General features: G+C 36.0%; 2 protein-coding genes across 2 annotated transcripts; one reads left to right on the top strand and one right to left on the bottom strand.

Moving 5' to 3' along the window:
- Window positions 1-595: 595 nt before the first annotated feature.
- LOC307144114 (zinc finger protein 518A) lies at window positions 596-11420 on the bottom strand. The gene is made up of 3 exons (XM_079846146.1): window positions 11342-11420; window positions 9438-9550; window positions 596-7501 (listed from the first exon to the last, which is right to left on the bottom strand). Exon 3 carries the CDS (start codon window positions 7481-7483, stop codon window positions 2999-3001), a length of 4485 nt encoding a protein of 1494 aa, XP_079702272.1. The 5' UTR covers window positions 7484-7501; window positions 9438-9550; window positions 11342-11420; the 3' UTR covers window positions 596-2998.
- A 1510-nt stretch (window positions 11421-12930) lies between these two features.
- On the top strand, window positions 12931-16457 carry mxtx2 (mix-type homeobox gene 2; the record flags this gene model as incomplete). Its single annotated transcript, XM_079845569.1, has 4 exons — window positions 12931-12939; window positions 15330-15390; window positions 15495-15667; window positions 15762-16457. 4 exons carry the CDS (start codon window positions 12931-12933, stop codon window positions 16455-16457), a joined length of 939 nt encoding a protein of 312 aa, XP_079701695.1.
- Between the last annotated feature and the right edge of the window lie 1309 nt (window positions 16458-17766).

The following is a 17766-nucleotide window of genomic DNA, read 5'->3' as shown; positions in this document are numbered from 1 at the left end:
CCATTGGTTTACATTTTTACATACATTTTTTAAACCCAACGGTTGGGTTCGTCCACATTTGACCCAAGCATGGGTTGAAACAGTATGATGAGTGAATTTATAACACTGAATGATGCAATGAAAGTTGGATATGAATTGTATTATCATATACAGTAGCTGACAGACTACCATAAAGTTCTCTGAAATAGTTATCTGTCATGCATCTACAACTTTGTTAAATATTTGACAATGACATCGAATTATATTAGATTACTACAATTAGACCTCACAGCAAATAACGCATTGGTAAACATACTTTTGCTGTAGAAGGCAAAATAATGTGTATTTGATTACACATACAAATGTGGAGAATGTTTCTAACCAGAATAAAGATACCCCTGTGTTTGTATGATAATGTTGAATACCAATGAAGCCAATATTGTGCCAATGCGCTAGTAAAGTCCCTCTGAATGACATTATAAAGACAGAACTAGATTACTAACCTAAAGCAATCCTGCCACCTAGAGGTGAGTGCTTCCTTCAATATTTAGTTACATAAATACCAAAATATAAATAGGCAACCCCAAAGGCAATAAAAGTATTGAACATTTGTAGCCATGTTCTTCAAAGGTATTTACATTTATTAAAGAAGGAACTGCAAGGAGGTAAATACAGTACAATATAGTGTCAACCTGGTGCATCACATTTTAGGCACTTAGCATAAAAAAATAAACTTGTCTCTCAGATCCTAATAAAACCTGTGTGACATGGGCATTACAACAAAGAGGAAGGACATTTTGCCTCAGGACAAACATTATTTGGTTGACAGGTGTCATAAGTGAGGACTATATTTTTGCTCATTCATGCCGTGACATTACTTGTTTCAAACTGGGCCAATTGAGCTAAATATTAGTCAACTGTTATGGTTTGCATAAACAATTCCACTACTTCACATGTATAACAGTGATTGTCGTGTTACAAAGAGGGTGATGTACATACTGAGTGAATATTGAAAATATATCTTTATAGGTCAACAACATAGTTCTCATGTGGACCAAGCACAGGAAAGTAAAGCGTCAGAGAAATCACTGACAACTATAATACACTGAACACTCGCTACTTAAATCAAGGATGGAATATTTCCTCTCTGCCATCAAAGCGTGGACACAATGGACAAAAAAAAGAAGGATTAATAGACAGACAAATTAAAACATCTGTCCTAACAATTACAGAGATCTCTCAGGGAGAATTCAGCGTGGCAGATCAGAGCACTTGTGAGGCGTTTACCCAGATTTAAAGAGAAATTCAATAGAGGAAACTCAAAAATTAGCAGATTGACAGATCAATTCAAAAGCACCATTGAGTACACTGTATCACTTCTAGAGAGTGGTAACTGGGTTGACATGTAAAAAAGTTTAATCAAAAGTCTAGTAAAGCATGCTTTTAATGCACAGAATATACTGAATGTTATAAAAACAACTGTTCATATGGGACAGAGACCCATATTAAAAAGACTTGATTTGACACTATCAATGAGAAAATAGTGTCTCAAAAAGAGTTTAAAAGGAAGTCTCAACTTTTGCTTTTACGCTTTACAAATGAGTTGAAAGCTAAAATCAATGTAGTCTAGCACAAATGAATGGTCAATCTTAATCTTTGAACTCTGCTAAGCACACAATAATCTTACAAATGTGGACTTTACCATGAAATGAAACAGACCTTGTTAAAACTTTGAGGCAGAATGAGGCACTCAAGTATCACAGAAAATGAAAATACAGTTAGTGTTTGGTTGTCTATTTGAGGTTTGTTGGCTTGCATGTCAATACATCCTGTTTTATCTTTTTTTAGTAAAGAACATTTACAGGTGCATTTCTTCATTTCAAATGAGAGAAAGGACAACAAAAGCACCAAAGCCATAACTAACAGATGTAGGTTCAGAATAATATTACAGAGAACAACAATTCCAACTATTATAAAGTCCATTATTGCTACTGAAAGGACACCAGGTCTGATTAGATGTAATGAAGGGAGATGCATGGTACAGGCAAAACATAAATCTGACCCTAAGAAACAACATGAGAACAAATACAGCGTATTCATGGCAAACCACCTCAACGGGCACATCATTTCAAAAGAATGGCTTCCACAGGAACCGGTTGGGCTTGTTTTTAAGCAATATTCTAAAATAATACTTGGAATGGAATAGTTCACTCGAAAATGAAAATTGCCATTTACCCTCAAGTCGTTCTGAAGAATGTTTTTCCAGTTTTTGCTCATGCAATGAAAATCAATGGGGTCCAAAACAACATTAAACTACAATGACCTTCATTGTATGAACAAAAAAACTAAAGTCATAGACTAAATGACAAATGTTAATTTTCGGGTGAACTTTCCCTTTAAAATTTACAGATCTATGAATGCATTTCGAACTTTTCACAATAATTAAACCCCAAAGGACATTAATGGGGGAAACAATATGGTTCAATGATGTATGTAGGACATTTGTAGCCAACTTAAACCGTACTTAAATGGTACATATGGTTTAAATCTACAATCAAACAGCTTCAGAATGAAAGATAATTACTTCTTTATAAACTGGACCATTCACTCATTCAAAGACTATGGAATTACCTGAGAAATTGCTTCAATTGCCTGCATTAAAAAGGTCTATAAGAGACAGCACCATCTTATACCAGTGATCTTCCTGCTTGCACCATAAACATACAGTGTGTCCAGTTTTCACAGTTCCATTCTATACATACTCAAGGGTTTCAATTTAAATATACAAGGGTGAAAACTATTTACATACAAACTTGTTTCAGGTACCAAACTCTTCTCTATTACACTATACCCTTTAAAAGATTCTGGAGAAAACTCTATGGAAAAATAATATCGACAGGTTAAATGTATCTTACTGTACTATTAAAAAAGAGAAGAAAAAAGGATTAATAAAGAAAAATCAGTTTTCTACAATGATGAAGGATGGCATTTGGCCCAATCCAGGGGCTCTGTAGTTGCATTAGAACAGCTTATTCCAGTCTCTTGTTGCCTCCATAAGATGCCGTTGACCATGGCCAATCCAGTCCTCCTGGTTGTTGAAAACTCGGCCACAAAACCAGCAACAAAATGTTGACTGCTGCTCTGAACCAGCAGATGAGGACCTCACCACCTCATACTTATTTCTGCTAGTCTTTTTTAACTTTAGTTTCAGTATGAATCTCTCTTGAACATTGCCTCCTAATGGCCTTGATCTTTCGCTCCCATTGCCATTGGAAGCATTCTGCATTGAAAGTGTATTTGGAGACTCCGAGAGGGCTTTAACTGTACTTTGGGACAGTGCCACCTTGAGAACTTCACCTTTGTATTTGTTCACCGACCTCATGATGCTAGCAACTTCAGGAACGTCTGCATCAGGGTGGTTCAGCACAACCACAGGCTGGTTTCGACGGGGACATTTGATTTCTTGAAGTGGGCTAAAGGGACAGAGCCTTAGTTTTCTCACGACATCTTTCGCAGCAGGCTCCCAAATTGAGGTAGCATCTTTCTCAGCCGACTTGCTTGAGATTCTCCTCGTTTTGGAGGAGCTCTCCAGCATTTCCTCAAACAAAGCCCTTCGCCTCCGTTTCCTTTGGCTTTGTGGACGGATGGGACTGGGAACAAGTGGCAACTTCTGTAATGCTACATCATGATCAGCCCTGCTTTTGATTTGAATGTTGGATCGGGGTAGAAAATGTTTAAGTTGTGATGCTGGGATGAGTTTATGAGTGAGACCTTGGGAATTAGAAGAGGTTTTCAGACCTGCCGACACATTGGTTAAAGATTTATTTGAGGACATTAACAAGCAAGGTGACTGTAAAGAGCTTGTGGCAAGGTATATCGACTTTTTGGCTGTGGTGTATGGAGTGGTGGAGAGAAATCTGGTGCCGTTGGGACCTCTAACTATCTTAAGGAATACCCTGCTTTTGCCAGTCTCATTTAATTGGTTGGCCTGGTTCAAAGCTTTCCCATCTGAACTGTTTAAAAGTATACCTGACTTAGCCGGAGAAATGTATCTAACCAAGTAAGCTTGTCTCCCAGACTGCAAGGGACTGGTTTTATCTGTTGAATTCACAGGCATGGCCAATACAGGACGAGTTGAAAGCACAGTCTTAGAACTTTGACCATTTGACTCACTACTAACTGGGGTAACAGGGAGTGGTCTCTGAACTAAATAACAAGTCTGTGGCACGTTGGTCGTCTGTTCTCCAGATGAGGACTTGACAGCACCTGATAAGACAAGAGATGCTTTAAGAGCTGCAGCATTGACGAAGTAACGGTTTCCACTGCCGCTCTGTGCCATTTGGATAGACGTTTGACCTTTAGTTTCCAGACTTGAACTTTGTGCACACATGCCGATTCTGCCTCCATTTAAAGTCAGAGCTACTCCCTTAGTCTTGCTGGCTGTCTCAATCCCAGGTTTCACATAGGACACATTAATTTGGGGAGAACTGGACTTAGTAATCAGCTTGAACCCAGCTCCACTTTTCAGCTGAACTGGCACAGCATATGGATTGTCTGTAGTTTGAAGGAACATCTGCTGTTTTCCTTCAGGTGTTTGCAAAATCCGAAGTGTGGTTTTGGTCGGCCTAACAGTTTCTTGTCCTGTTGTCGAAGACCTCATTCTTTCTTTCTCAAGCTGCTGGCTGATAATGGCGTCCGAGTGCTTTTCAAGTATCTTTCCCAAAACAGCCGCACTAGTCAAGCTTGCTGCTGTGCTCTCGCTTGCAAGCGCGATGCCTTCTGTTTTTTTCTCTGATGCTGATGAACAAGCTGTTTCTACTCCTTTTTCTGGAAGCACAGGAATTAGTGAATCATCAACAGTAGCTATGCACTCATCGACCTCGATATCGCTATCTGACACTCGCTCTAATGCTTTCTCTCCACTTTCAGAAAGCGGATCACTCTCCTTAGCCACTCCTTTGCCATTTTCTTCCACTGGAAGAGGAGGTGATGCCGGCAGAGTTAAGCTCCAGTCACCAAAATCCTCCTCACACTCTTCTTCCTCCAGCTCCTGCGGTGAGTCTTCCTCAGGCTGCAATGAATCGGGAGAGCTCCCGAAGGAATCTTTAGAATAATTGTGGAAACTAAAGACTTCTTGACTTGGGGAATTGAAAAGGTTATTTTCAACCTCCGTGTTACAATCTTTGGCATCAGGTGATGCAACTTTACTAGTTCCATTTTGTGAGTTTGCCTCAGTTAACTTTACAACTACCCTGTCTGAAGCTTTAGTCTTACTTGAGTCAGAAGGAGCATTTGGGTGAAACTGAGAGCTTTCTCCAACTTTTGTGTTAGAAGTCTTAACGTCAGTCATCTCACAAAATGAGGTCTCAACTTTGTCCTGCCCCTCTGCAGCCACTGAATCAAGAATGTTTTTTTCCACAGAACTTTTAATAGGGGAGCTCGGTACAATGTTCTTCTTGCATGGTTTACCAACTTTTGAACTGAATCGAGGTTCCTGGATAAGAGATTCTTCTGACAGCACAGAAAATGTTGCATCTGCAGTTATTGTATATGGAAGTTTAGATTTCAGGATTTCAACGTGTGTGAACTTGTCATCTACAGACATTTCAGGGTCAGATTTTGAATCGGAAGAGTCACAGGAAGGATGTGTGGTTTCATCAACAGGTGACACTGGTCCTGAGGGTTGATCCATAACTGAAGCTAATGCTGTAGCCTTATATTCAGATGAGTCTAATTGAGCAATTTGCAAATCAGAGAGTGTGGTCTCAGAATCAGCAGAGAAAAGCTCTGATTTTGAAACAGGAGGTGTGGTGGCTGGATTTGCTGTCTGGATATCATCAATGTAGCTTTTTTCCCTTGAGCAGAGGAAAGATGCCTCATGAAGATGCGGCGATGACCTCCCATTTGATTGGCGACATTGACACAGGGAAAGTGCAGCATCTTTTGATGCTGTAGACAGTACTTTAACACCATGTGGGACTTCGGTATCCTCATTATTAACTTGCCATGCTTTACTTGTAATCTTAAAGCTAACTTTGTGGTGCTCTGTCAGAGGGGGATGGTTGCCAATGTGATTTTCAAATTCTGGTGACTCTTCTTTTATTAAAGAGGATTCATTTGATTCTCCAGACTCTAAACTGAGGAGAGATCCTATGCTTGGTGAGGATGAAGAGCAGGGGCTGCCGGTTGTTTTATCTTCATCTTCACCGATCTGTGAATCGGAAACCTCATTTTCAGTAGAGTCCTCTGGTTTTGTAGGTATGACTTTTAGAACCAAATGTTTTTTACCATCTACTATCTTAAAGCCCATGACTTTAGTGGTACAGTTTGGAGGAATAGATATTTTATTTTTCACCATAAGAACAGTCAGTCCATTGCTGTTGGATGAATTCAGAAGTCCTGGACTAATCTCATGCTCTTGTAACTTTGGTTGCGGCATTGTTGATGGAATAAGGTGAAACGTTTGTGTCTCACTTTGTATGGGAGACTTTGTCCATTTATTATTCTCTTTTTTAACCCCAACAGCTCTTTCAAGAAACTGCTGGGTCTCCTCCAAGGTTTTTTCAGGATTAAACAACCTGCCATTATGATCGAGCAGACCTACACCAGAGAGTGAGTTAAGTTTGGACTTCCACTGGGGTTCTCTGGATGCTCCAACTGGAGGAGACTTCTTAAGCAACATTTTTAGTCCAGATGAATTAACTCCAGAATTGTCCTCATTTGCTCTCCTCTTGTTCATCTCCTCACCGTGTGCCACTGTAAGATGTTTGTTCAGGTACTCTTTGCGAGCTGCACTGTAGCCACAAATCTGACAAGAGAAAGGAAAAGTCCCAGAATGCACCAAGTTATGCTTCTGAAGCTCTCCTTGTGTGGAGCTAACATGCGGACATTTCCCACATTTGTGATTTCGTTCGTTGTGATGATGGATGTGCTGAACAAAGGTTCCTGCATCTCTAGTGGAGAACTCACACTTTTTACAGCTAAACTGTCCATTACGGCTGTGGCAGTTGGTAAAGTGCCTGGTGAGCAAAAGAAGTGAATACTGCACCCCGTCGTTGCAAATCTTGCATGTAACCAAAGTGTTTCGATGTCCGATGCGATGTCGTTGAAGAGATGAGAATTCATTGGTGACAAACGAGCACAGATCACAAGGATAAGTTGGAAGGGTTCCCTTGTGTGATCCTTGAAAATGTTTCAACAAGTCGTTAGGGCTGTAAGTGGTGTCGTCTTTGCATTCAGAGCAACAAAAACTCAGTATTTTTCCAGAGAAGATTGCACCCTGCTGCATCTTACATGGAGTCTTTCCAGAAACTTTGCCGTCTGTGTGAAGATTATCAGTGGCTGACTCAGGGGGCGTTTCGTCACAATGCTCGTTGCAAGAGGCTGTCTCTGGAAGCTGATGTGCCAACTCGAGAGGCAAAGTGTGGTCCAGTAAGGTGTCATCATCCTGGCTCTTGTCATGGCTTTCAGGGGGATCATCTGATGCTGTCAGGTCAACCTCCATGCTTTAGAATAAAGGCTCCTACAATATTTGGAAATGGCAAAGAAAAAAAACATTATTATATTGTAATATGTCAAAAATTCTACTGTAAAGTTAATGTTTTACAGCATTTAAGGACAATTACCTTTATTAAATACATCATGTAAGATCTACTATGCTTTAATCAAACAAAAATGCAACATGTTGAGTATATAAGTATTACACACATAATTTTTCACAAAATGACTAACTATAGGTTACATATTCTCTTCAGTGGTCTACAATACTAGTATTTGTTTAAAAATGACAGGCAACATCTTCTTGCCTTTCATGTCTTACGAGTTTGTGTCAAGAAAGCAGAACAGAAAACATCTCAATGCCATTCACCTCAATTCCTTACACCCGTAAAAACTGGTTGTCACATTACAGCCTTTAACAGCAGAGTTATATACTGAAAAATAAGAAGTACGTAAAAGGTATTCATGAATGTTGCAAAAATTATCATTAGGAGGCTAGGAGCCTAGATGGAGTTAGTTGTCATTTTCTGTGCCGATTTTGGAGAATATTCTAACATGGTAAAAAGAAAATAATATACAACAGTCAGAAGTTTATAATCAAGATCAACAAAGTAAAATCAAATATGCCAAACAATATCTGATAAATAAACAGAGAAGGGGCATGGGAAGCGAAGAATGTTTTGAATATTGGTTGTTCAAATTCTGTGAAATTCTGCAGAGCATTTTGCAGATTTCCATGTGGACCTACATCACAACTTCTATCTGTGTTTAAGAGATGTTCAGAACAGCATACTATCATACTACACTTACTGCAGCAGTTGATTGCATGTATACTTTCCTTATTTTCTGTATGCATAAAATACATGGATGATCCACTACCAAAATGAGCAGTACAGTGTTTACTGTGCAGAATATAGCACTTCCCATTCATTTGTGGTTCATCTGTGAAGAATGAACCGGCAGAAGAAACCCGAACTCGCAGAATTTTAACATATTTATCTTGACTCATGATTGAGCTGCCTAACATTAAGACATTTGACAGAATGTCATGACATAGGTCATGTAACAACAACTGCTGTACTACTGTTTAATACATAACACTATTTGAAATATTTACTGTGGAGAATGCCTAGTGTCTAACCCAGAGAAATGCTAATTTACCTCAGTCTGTAAGTATATTGGTAACCTGTTGGAATTTAATAATTTAGGAATTTGTCAATATCTAACAAATCAAATATATATATTTTTTAAAGATAGTAATAAATATGTTGTGATTCAACAATTCTACAGCAATTAGTAAACTTTGAAATCTGTCATTAACCAATTTAATCCCACTAGTAGTATTTGAGTTTATTGCCATATCACCGGCTATTACATGGCAGATACATAATATCATTAAATACAATATAATGAAAACAAACATTTTATAAAATTCAACTTGGACAAAAACAAACAAAAATAAGTACATGTACAAAATTAGTACAATTCTATAAAAAAAATCTTTAAATGTAGGGGAGACCAGGGATGGTTGTAACACTGGTTAATTGTAACACTTGCAATTTGTCCAATGAGGAACAAGGTACAAATCACCTGATTCACTTCACACATGCTCTGTTTAGTCCATATTCTACATGTGAGAAAGTAGAGCCCTGTGGCAGACACATCAAAGTTAAATTATGTTTATTGTGTGTCTGTGTAGATATTTCATGCAAGTTGCTAGTGCTAATGTTTTGGCTGTTAGCTGTTAGGTGAGCTAGTTCATAGCTACAACAAGACTGGGTTAGTGGTAACATAAATTAAGCATGTTACAGTGTACCCCAAGTAAATTTATAGTGTAAATACTTTGTTTTTTATTTCTGTATGCCTAGGTCACTTTGTTTGTTTTTTATTTATGTATGCCTAGGTCAGTCCTTGGAGGATCACTGTCCTGCAGAGTTTATCTCCAATTTGCCTCAACACACCTGCCTGGAAATTTCTAGTACGCCTAGTTGACCTTGATTGTAGCTGGGGTTGTAGCTCAACTCTGCAGGATGGTGGCCCTCCAGGAGCAGGATTTGACACCCCTGGCCTAGGTCTTGGAAGAGAAAAACAAATTGAGGGATGTAAAATGAGCATAAAATGAGCTTTGTTTTGGTCATAATCCTTATTCCATAATGTTACCTATCACCCCGGTGGATATAATAATGTTACATCTCACCCTAGGCTAGGGTCTGTTACAACTAACCCTGACTATGGGGTGATTTGTAACATTTCACTCCTCGTGTTTGAATCAAAACCACAAATGTTCTGTTTGTGCTGTAAAGATAACATCTATGTCATAATAGCTGACACTTGAAATCACATTTTGAATGCACTGGTTTAAAAGAACTTTTGACAGAAATGTCAAAAAATCCTTGTGCTAAAAATTAAATGTTTTTTTTTCTGGATACTTTTTTCAAAAGTATATATTTTACAGATGAGTTGGTACTACAGTATTGACATTTTGGTGCTTTTAATCACACTGGTAATTAGTGGTAACATGTTAAAATATGCATTTGACTCAATTTGATGTATTTTACACATAGTTGTCAAAAATTAATATCCTTTTTACATGACTGGTGTAAATTGTCTTATGACTACAGCCATTTAATTCGAGTTTGCACCACAGAAAAATAAGAGTGTGTCAATGTTACATAAAAGCAAGCATGTAAAACGTGTTGTGGTACACAGAGGTCTATTTCTATTATTACATTTTTTTTTAAGATTGTTCTGGCACATATAAACTAGGATCCCAATACACGTAGACATGCTAGCGGTCACAATTGTGAACAGTGGTAAACCCAATTTTAAATAAAGACCAGACTAAATTTAAATAAATTCAATATTTAATAACAACTGATTGATGCATGTTATCAAATGTTAGATTTCAAAGTTGTTACATCAAATGAAAACAAGTAAAAAATGATGTATTTTTTAATATTTATTCCCCTTTTCCACACAATTGCTTGATATTACTTGATATTATCTTACTTTGTCATCTATTGGGTTTTATTATCATCCAGCTGAGCAATCTGACTGCCAATGGCTATAATTGTGACCAGCATTGTTCAAAACTTTAGAAAATGCACGTAGTTCATATCACTGGGCTATCTGGGGAGCTGGGAGAACGCTGGAATTCAATGAATTGATGTTTGTATGATAACCTCCATAAACTATTTTACACTCGAGATGTGAAGTGATGCATGCAACATCATTTCACCTGTAAAAACTCACTTGTTAAGTGTACACTTCATCAGCATGATCGTAGTATCATACGCGTAGCCGTGCACATATTTGTAACAGCGTTGATGTCTTTTCTAATTTTCCTCTTTGCTATATTAGCCAAACTTTTCACCAGAATTGCATTACTTCACAATCTTTTTACAGATGCGCAAACAAACTTTTCAAAAAACATGATACAAAACGAGCAAAATCCAAACCAAAGTCCTGCATCTTCGAATAAATAAAGTTATTTGAATTAAGTTGACATTCACCAACTTTGAACAACGCGGAACGCACAATGCACAGCCAACTAAAGGAAGTGCCATGTCAATCGACTCAACACGACAATTATGGCCGTGCATTTCTGGATGCACACTGACTATCCTGCTACTCCCTTAGCGAACACATCTACAAAATCGCCCATAAGCCATGTTATTTATCCACATCAACAAAAATAAAGCAACTCGCCCCCACCCACGCTGGATGTAATCAAACGATTTAAAAAGACGAAGAAGTCAACGCAAGAGCGCACTACTCAAAAAAGTCACAGTTATATTAGAATTGAATGTCATTGTGTCTTAATTAAAACCGCTGTTTCAAATAAGCGCAGTTTAGATAAATTTACCTCTCTTTTCTCTTTAGACTGGCAGGTCGGTGACGGCAGCCATGACAGTTCCATCCGGGTTCCGCTGCCTTCAATGCGCGTGAGGCAGGAACTCAGAGCGGATGAATATGGATTACCTGAAACGCTCATTAGGTCGTCTTTACAAACATATATTTCCTTTTAGACCTATAAGAAAATTCTCTAAATGGAATACAAATTTACTTTGGTTAATTTATGAATAGAACGTGTTGTTTTAATTAAAGTCCATGTAGTTTTCGGTCTGTTTCAGATGCAGTTTTGTCCATCTGTAAAAGTGGACATGCATACTGCTGTTTGTAGACTCCAGGGACGCCATGACTAGATCATGGAGCGCCATCTTGACCTACAATATCATTACTCTGATAGATAGTTAAAATAGTGTTTAACGTACTAGGTTATAAATACTGGCGCACTGACACGCGCAAATAGAATCATTGTGCTACTGCGATGTTGATGATAGTGATTCCTGGGTAGTTATCTAACATTTATGTAACAAATGATCATAATTCTCACATATCCTACTGTATATCAGGGTGGGTAACCATGGTTTCAAATATTAGTAAAATAATAAATTACGTATATGACATCAAATTAGCAATGAATTAAATAAATTTACATTGAATTTTATGTTTTTTTTATTGTAAATTGTCTAAATAAGTACAACGATGTTAATTGAAACATCTGGCAAACATTGTTCTCATATTGCAACTTCAGGCTTTCACATTTGAGGAATTAGGCTAGATCTACTTTTATAACATATTTATGTAACAAATGCTCACACATATATCAGGGTAAACATGATTTCCTAAATAAATAAATTACATATTATTACAATTAATTTTAATGCAGTTTTATTTATAAGGCTTTTACATTTTGTAAAGATAAATTTGCAAGCTGCTGTGTTTCTTTTTTATGATGGCCACTATGATGTGAATTGACAAATCAGACTTGGTATTTTTTGTGTGAAAAATATTCTCAAAAGAAGAAGAAATATATGTAAAATATGCTGTTTGTCACACAGGCCATCTATAGAGTACATGCGACCAGGATCAGAAATATACTGGGCTGCGAGAAACATATTTAAAATGTTAGACCGATATATTTCAGATATATTTTAAAATATTATGTTCTATAGGCATATTAGAAATATTCTGTTTTAATTTTAATATTTGAAATTCAACAAAGTGATCATAAACTATTGTAAGCTGTAAAATCATGTGATTAGTTTACAAAAAAGAAAAGAAAATTAAAATGGAGTAATACTGAAAAAATATGGTAATGTACTTACAAATATTGTCCTATAAAAGTAAGTGGTAATGCTTATGAGTAATATTTCTATAAACAGTCTTACAAATTGTCTTGACATGTTTGCAAATTGATCAAGTGTTACGAATAACAAAAGAGGAGGGGTGAATGAAGTGTAAATTAAGGTGTGGCATGTATGAAAGTGTGACTTGCCCATTAGAGATCATAGAGCCCACTTACTACAAAAATCAGATTTGTGGTAATACAGAATGTATGTTGTTTTTCATTGTTTAGACCATAAGCTATAAGATCCAGAATGAGGAATGATGACCAAGGTCAGAAATGTACATGGCCTTGGGGCAATAAAGTCACCAAAAGTGACAAAAATGACACGGAAAAATATAAAAAATATTAGGGAATTTGATTTATTTCAGATATATTTCTTAATATTCTAGGCATATTATGTGTTTAGTATGACAATTGATCCAGTTCAAGTATATGAAACGTTATGTTTCTTATATTTGTTATACATCATATATGTCCATTTGAAGATAAAAATTAAATTAAATTCCAAGAGACAAATATTGCCACTTATTTAAACAATTATTTCTGACACTAATCTAGCCTTAAGTAGAGTAAAACATTCTACATGCACAATATATATATATATATATATATATATATATATATATATATATATATATATATATATATATATATATATATATATATATATATATATATATATATATATATATATATATATATATATATATATATTGCAGCATATTAAATATTTTAATCAGGAACATGAATTGTGAGAGATATATAAAAAGTATTAAACAGACTTTCCTGAAATAAGTAGCCAGGAATTGTCAGTTAATAAATGCAGATGTAAGTCCATTCTATACCAACAGAGCAGATATAGCTCTACATTATGGCCATACTAGCTCTTATATGGAAATAGAAGGGAAGGAAGAGCTTTGTCCTGAAATTAAGATTTGGAAATGAATACTATTATGAACATACGTTTTGTTATTGTATTCATTGTTTCAATAAGAGCATTCTGGTGCTTTTAAAGTGATTTTTATTTTTATATTTTTATTGGGATAGTGTAATTAATCACACTTTTATTGTCAGAAAGAAAATCATATAGGCATCTATGACTGGGGTCTATTAATAAAGGTATTCACAGCTGTTAAAGGGTACAAGTTAGCTCTATAGGAGCCATTGCATAGATTGATTGGGACATATCAATCAAAGAGGCGTAAACACATTCATCAAACCTATTCACACCTATGACAGAGGTCATAATCTTTTCAAATCTGATTATCACAAAATGTTGAAATTTGTGTGCAGATTCAATCTTTCTCTTTCCTGTATGATACAAAACATTTTATTTGTTAATCTGAAATAAATACAGTATATATGTATCTTCTTTGTGATTGAATGTTTTGAACAATGCACAATTTAATACAAACGTGTTTAAGTGAAAATTTATGAAAAATTGTGGGATGATCATCAATATTAAGTAATGTAACAATTCCTTAAATGTCTTATAGAATATTACATATATTTTCAAAATGTATATATGTATGAGTATATGTATATATATATATATATATATATATATATATATATATATATATATATATATATATATATATATATATATATATATATATATATATATATAGCCTACTATATTCTTGCAGGATATATTTATTTGTAAGCTAATGCTTATAAAAATAAGAAACACATAGGAGCATTTACTAGCATATTATTATATCATGTAACAATATAGTAATGTAATGTATAATGTTAAAAAATGTTAATACATCTTAATGGAACAAGGGAATTAACAATTTAGTTTATGTGATTCATAAATGTAAACATATGTTTTTATTATTTTTTTATTTATGAATATGAATCACATAAACTGAAATGGTCCATTCCCTTGTTCAATTAACATTAGAGGTATTAGAATTATTAAGATTTTTGTAATAGCAGACATTTTACTTTTTTTCCGTTTTATTATATGTATAACAGTATACATTACGATTTATACAAAATGTTTTAGTAAGATCGTTTTTTTTACTCATTTAAAATTCTTAATCCATAATATGAATAATATGTAAGGATTATTCAGTTCAATTTGATGACATTTCACTATGCAATTGTAATTTGTAAATCTTAAAAAAGTCTTACTTTTTTAGTGTACTTACATATTTTCTTGTTTAAATGTAGATGAGCATATACATATTTTTAATGTTTTAAAATGAAATGTACATGCAAGCTGGATGTATAATTACTGTAATTATTTACAAAAAAAGAAAATTGAAATGTATGTAATATCATTAAAAAATATGGTAATGTCCCTGCAAATATAATTATTTTTTAAGCAAGCAGTAATATACCTACATCATAAGCAATATTTCTATAAACAGTCTTACAAAATGTTTTGACATACTTGCAAATTCATCAAGTATTTGTGATGAACAACAAAAGAGGATGGATGGATGAATGAAGTGTAAATTAAGGTGTGGCATGTGTGAGGGTGTAAATTGCCCATTAGAGATCATAGAGCCCACTTCACCTTTAAAGTGTACAAGTGTTAGGACTGCCCCCTGTGGACCAAGGTGGGCAGGTATAAATGGTGGTACCTCTCAGTTCTTGGTCAGTAGCACAAGGAGAAGTAAGAAAGCTTTCAGCTTGACCTACTCAGTCCTTACAGAATTACATTCTACAAGTGACATCCACGAAAGACATGTGGACGGAGTGCATCGGTAAGTATTATTGCTTTTATTAAGATTAGAGTTTAAGATTTTTTTCTTCTGGAATAATTATTTATACTGTGCTTTAAGAATAACATATACTTTTACTCTTACAGCTCAAGATGGAAACTCACAGGCCAGTAAGATTGCAGGCCGCAGGAAGAGAACCTCTTTCACCAGAGAGCACCTGGAACTACTTAAAATGGCTTTTAGTGTGGACCCCTACCCTGGTATTAGTGTCAGGGAACATCTATCTCAAGCCACTGGCCTACCAGAGTCACGTATTCAGGTATGTAAATAACTAAACAAACAGTTTTCAAAAAGTATACAAATGTTTATATCATATATCAACATTCTAACATGAATGTTCTGTTTTTTTCCAGGTGTGGTTCCAGAACAAGAGAGCCAGAACCCTAAAGAACAGAGCCACTTGGACCTCACCACAGCTAGACTGTACCTCTCCTCTGCCCAGCCCTTTCCTACCCACTCACATGGCTAGCGTTGGGGTCAGTGGCCGACAGAGAGGCATTCAAGAAGCGTCCTTCAACATTCAGATGTCTCAAACATCTCCTCAGCACTTTACTTTTCCTCCAAGTGACTACAGCACACCTGCCATCAAGCCTCGACAAAACAGGTTGATGGGAACCAGCTCTTGTTCTCCCTCTGATCTGCAAGCTATGACAGACAGCTGGAGCTCTGGAGGAAGCACACAGACCTCTCCTGAGTCTACATGGAGTCTACCAGCACAGAGTTTTGGGAATTCTTACCAGGACGAGAGTCAGTTCTTCCTCTACCCACCACCTCCTTATCCTCATGGAAGTACCAAAGTTGGGTGTGTTAGTGGCCTGGAGTCACTTCCAACTTCTCCTGCATCTTCTGATTCTGCATTTTGGGACATGGGACTGGAAAATTGCTCTCCATCTGCGCAGGATAGCGACTGTGGAAGCCCATGGGACAGGGTCGCTGAGGAGCAACCTGTGGCCCCACTTCCAGATCTGTCCTCTCAGTATCTGGAGGATGTTCTTGGGAAAATGGAGCCAGCCTGGTGGAACTTCAATGGCCAGATGGATCTTCAGTAATCTAGCAAACATCCACCTAAAGGAGACAAACACTGTTTTAACATGGGGTTTAACTTGAGGGGAAGGATTCCTTCCTTTGAACGGTATTATACGGAAAGCATGGTATTGTGGAAGTGCCGGTTACAGAGCAATATCAGATATCCACATTGGACAGTTATTTATTGGACTTTATTTATTTACATTTTCTACCAAGGAGTAGATTGGAAACAGTAGCCTACGGTTGCACCAAAAAGTAACTTATTTATTCTTGATGCTCTTTTAAGGTATTACAGTGCAGTTGGGATATTTATTTACATTTAATGAAGCTCACCTATACTGTCACTTTGTAAAACAATTGATATTTATTTGAAATAAAATGTTAAAATGTTTGACTTTTGTCATCTTTATTGCTTACACATTTAATTCACCGATTCTTGAGATAAGGGACAAAACATTATTATTAGTAGCACTACATTATTAAATTGGTATTGTTGACAAATACTGACAGTGAGCAGGGAATAGTAAGTGCTCCTCAGAGTTAAATCTGCCCATGATCACTGCCTGATTTATTCAGAATTATAAAAAATTCTGACGGAGTTCACGCAAAGTGAGGGCACAACTTTTATAGCTATTTTTCATGGGAAATATAATTCAATATTTACTTTGTGTATTGTTTGATATCTTAAAGAGCTCCGCTTTTAATGTAACTGTGTATTTTTTAATTTGTAGCATTTTTAAACACGTTGTTTGGCAGTTTTACATTGTGACCTCCTGCTGAGGACAGGTTAAATTACATGTGTTTCCAAGTATAGAGAGTGATTTTAAAATAATACTAAAGACATTATTTAAAAGTATAAGCAATGAATGTCCGGAGTATACAAATTTCCCTTAGATGTAACTTTTTAACTATTTTGAGTGTGTTGATATTCTTACCATAAAAAAGGGCTTTTGTATTTGGGACATGTTTTGTCCCTTAACTCAAGAATAAGTGAATTTTATTTACAATTTTATACATTTATACATCATAAAGGGTCAATTAATTGATTCCGGGGCGTTGGGGGAATCAAAAGTCAACTCCAAAGTTTTAGTCGATTCCCATGAGTGGAGGGGCCTAACATGCCCGGACGTATTACATGGATAACATACATGGTGACAACTTAAAAGAATAGTTGTAGACCTATGAGTATTTTTCTTCTGCTGAACACAAAAGAAGATATTTTAAATAATGTTGGTAACCAGACAATTGATGGCTGGATCCCCATTGACTTCCATAGTAGGAAAAAATAAGAGTCATTTTATGTGAGTCAAATGTGTTCACTGAAGTCTCTCT

Source organism: Gobio gobio (genome assembly GCF_949357685.1).
Source record: "Gobio gobio genome assembly, chromosome: 20".
In the NCBI taxonomy this organism is placed as follows: domain Eukaryota; kingdom Metazoa; phylum Chordata; class Actinopteri; order Cypriniformes; family Gobionidae; genus Gobio; species Gobio gobio.
The sequence above is the reverse complement of the archived record's forward strand: the minus strand, read 5'-3'. Positions and strand labels throughout refer to the sequence as shown.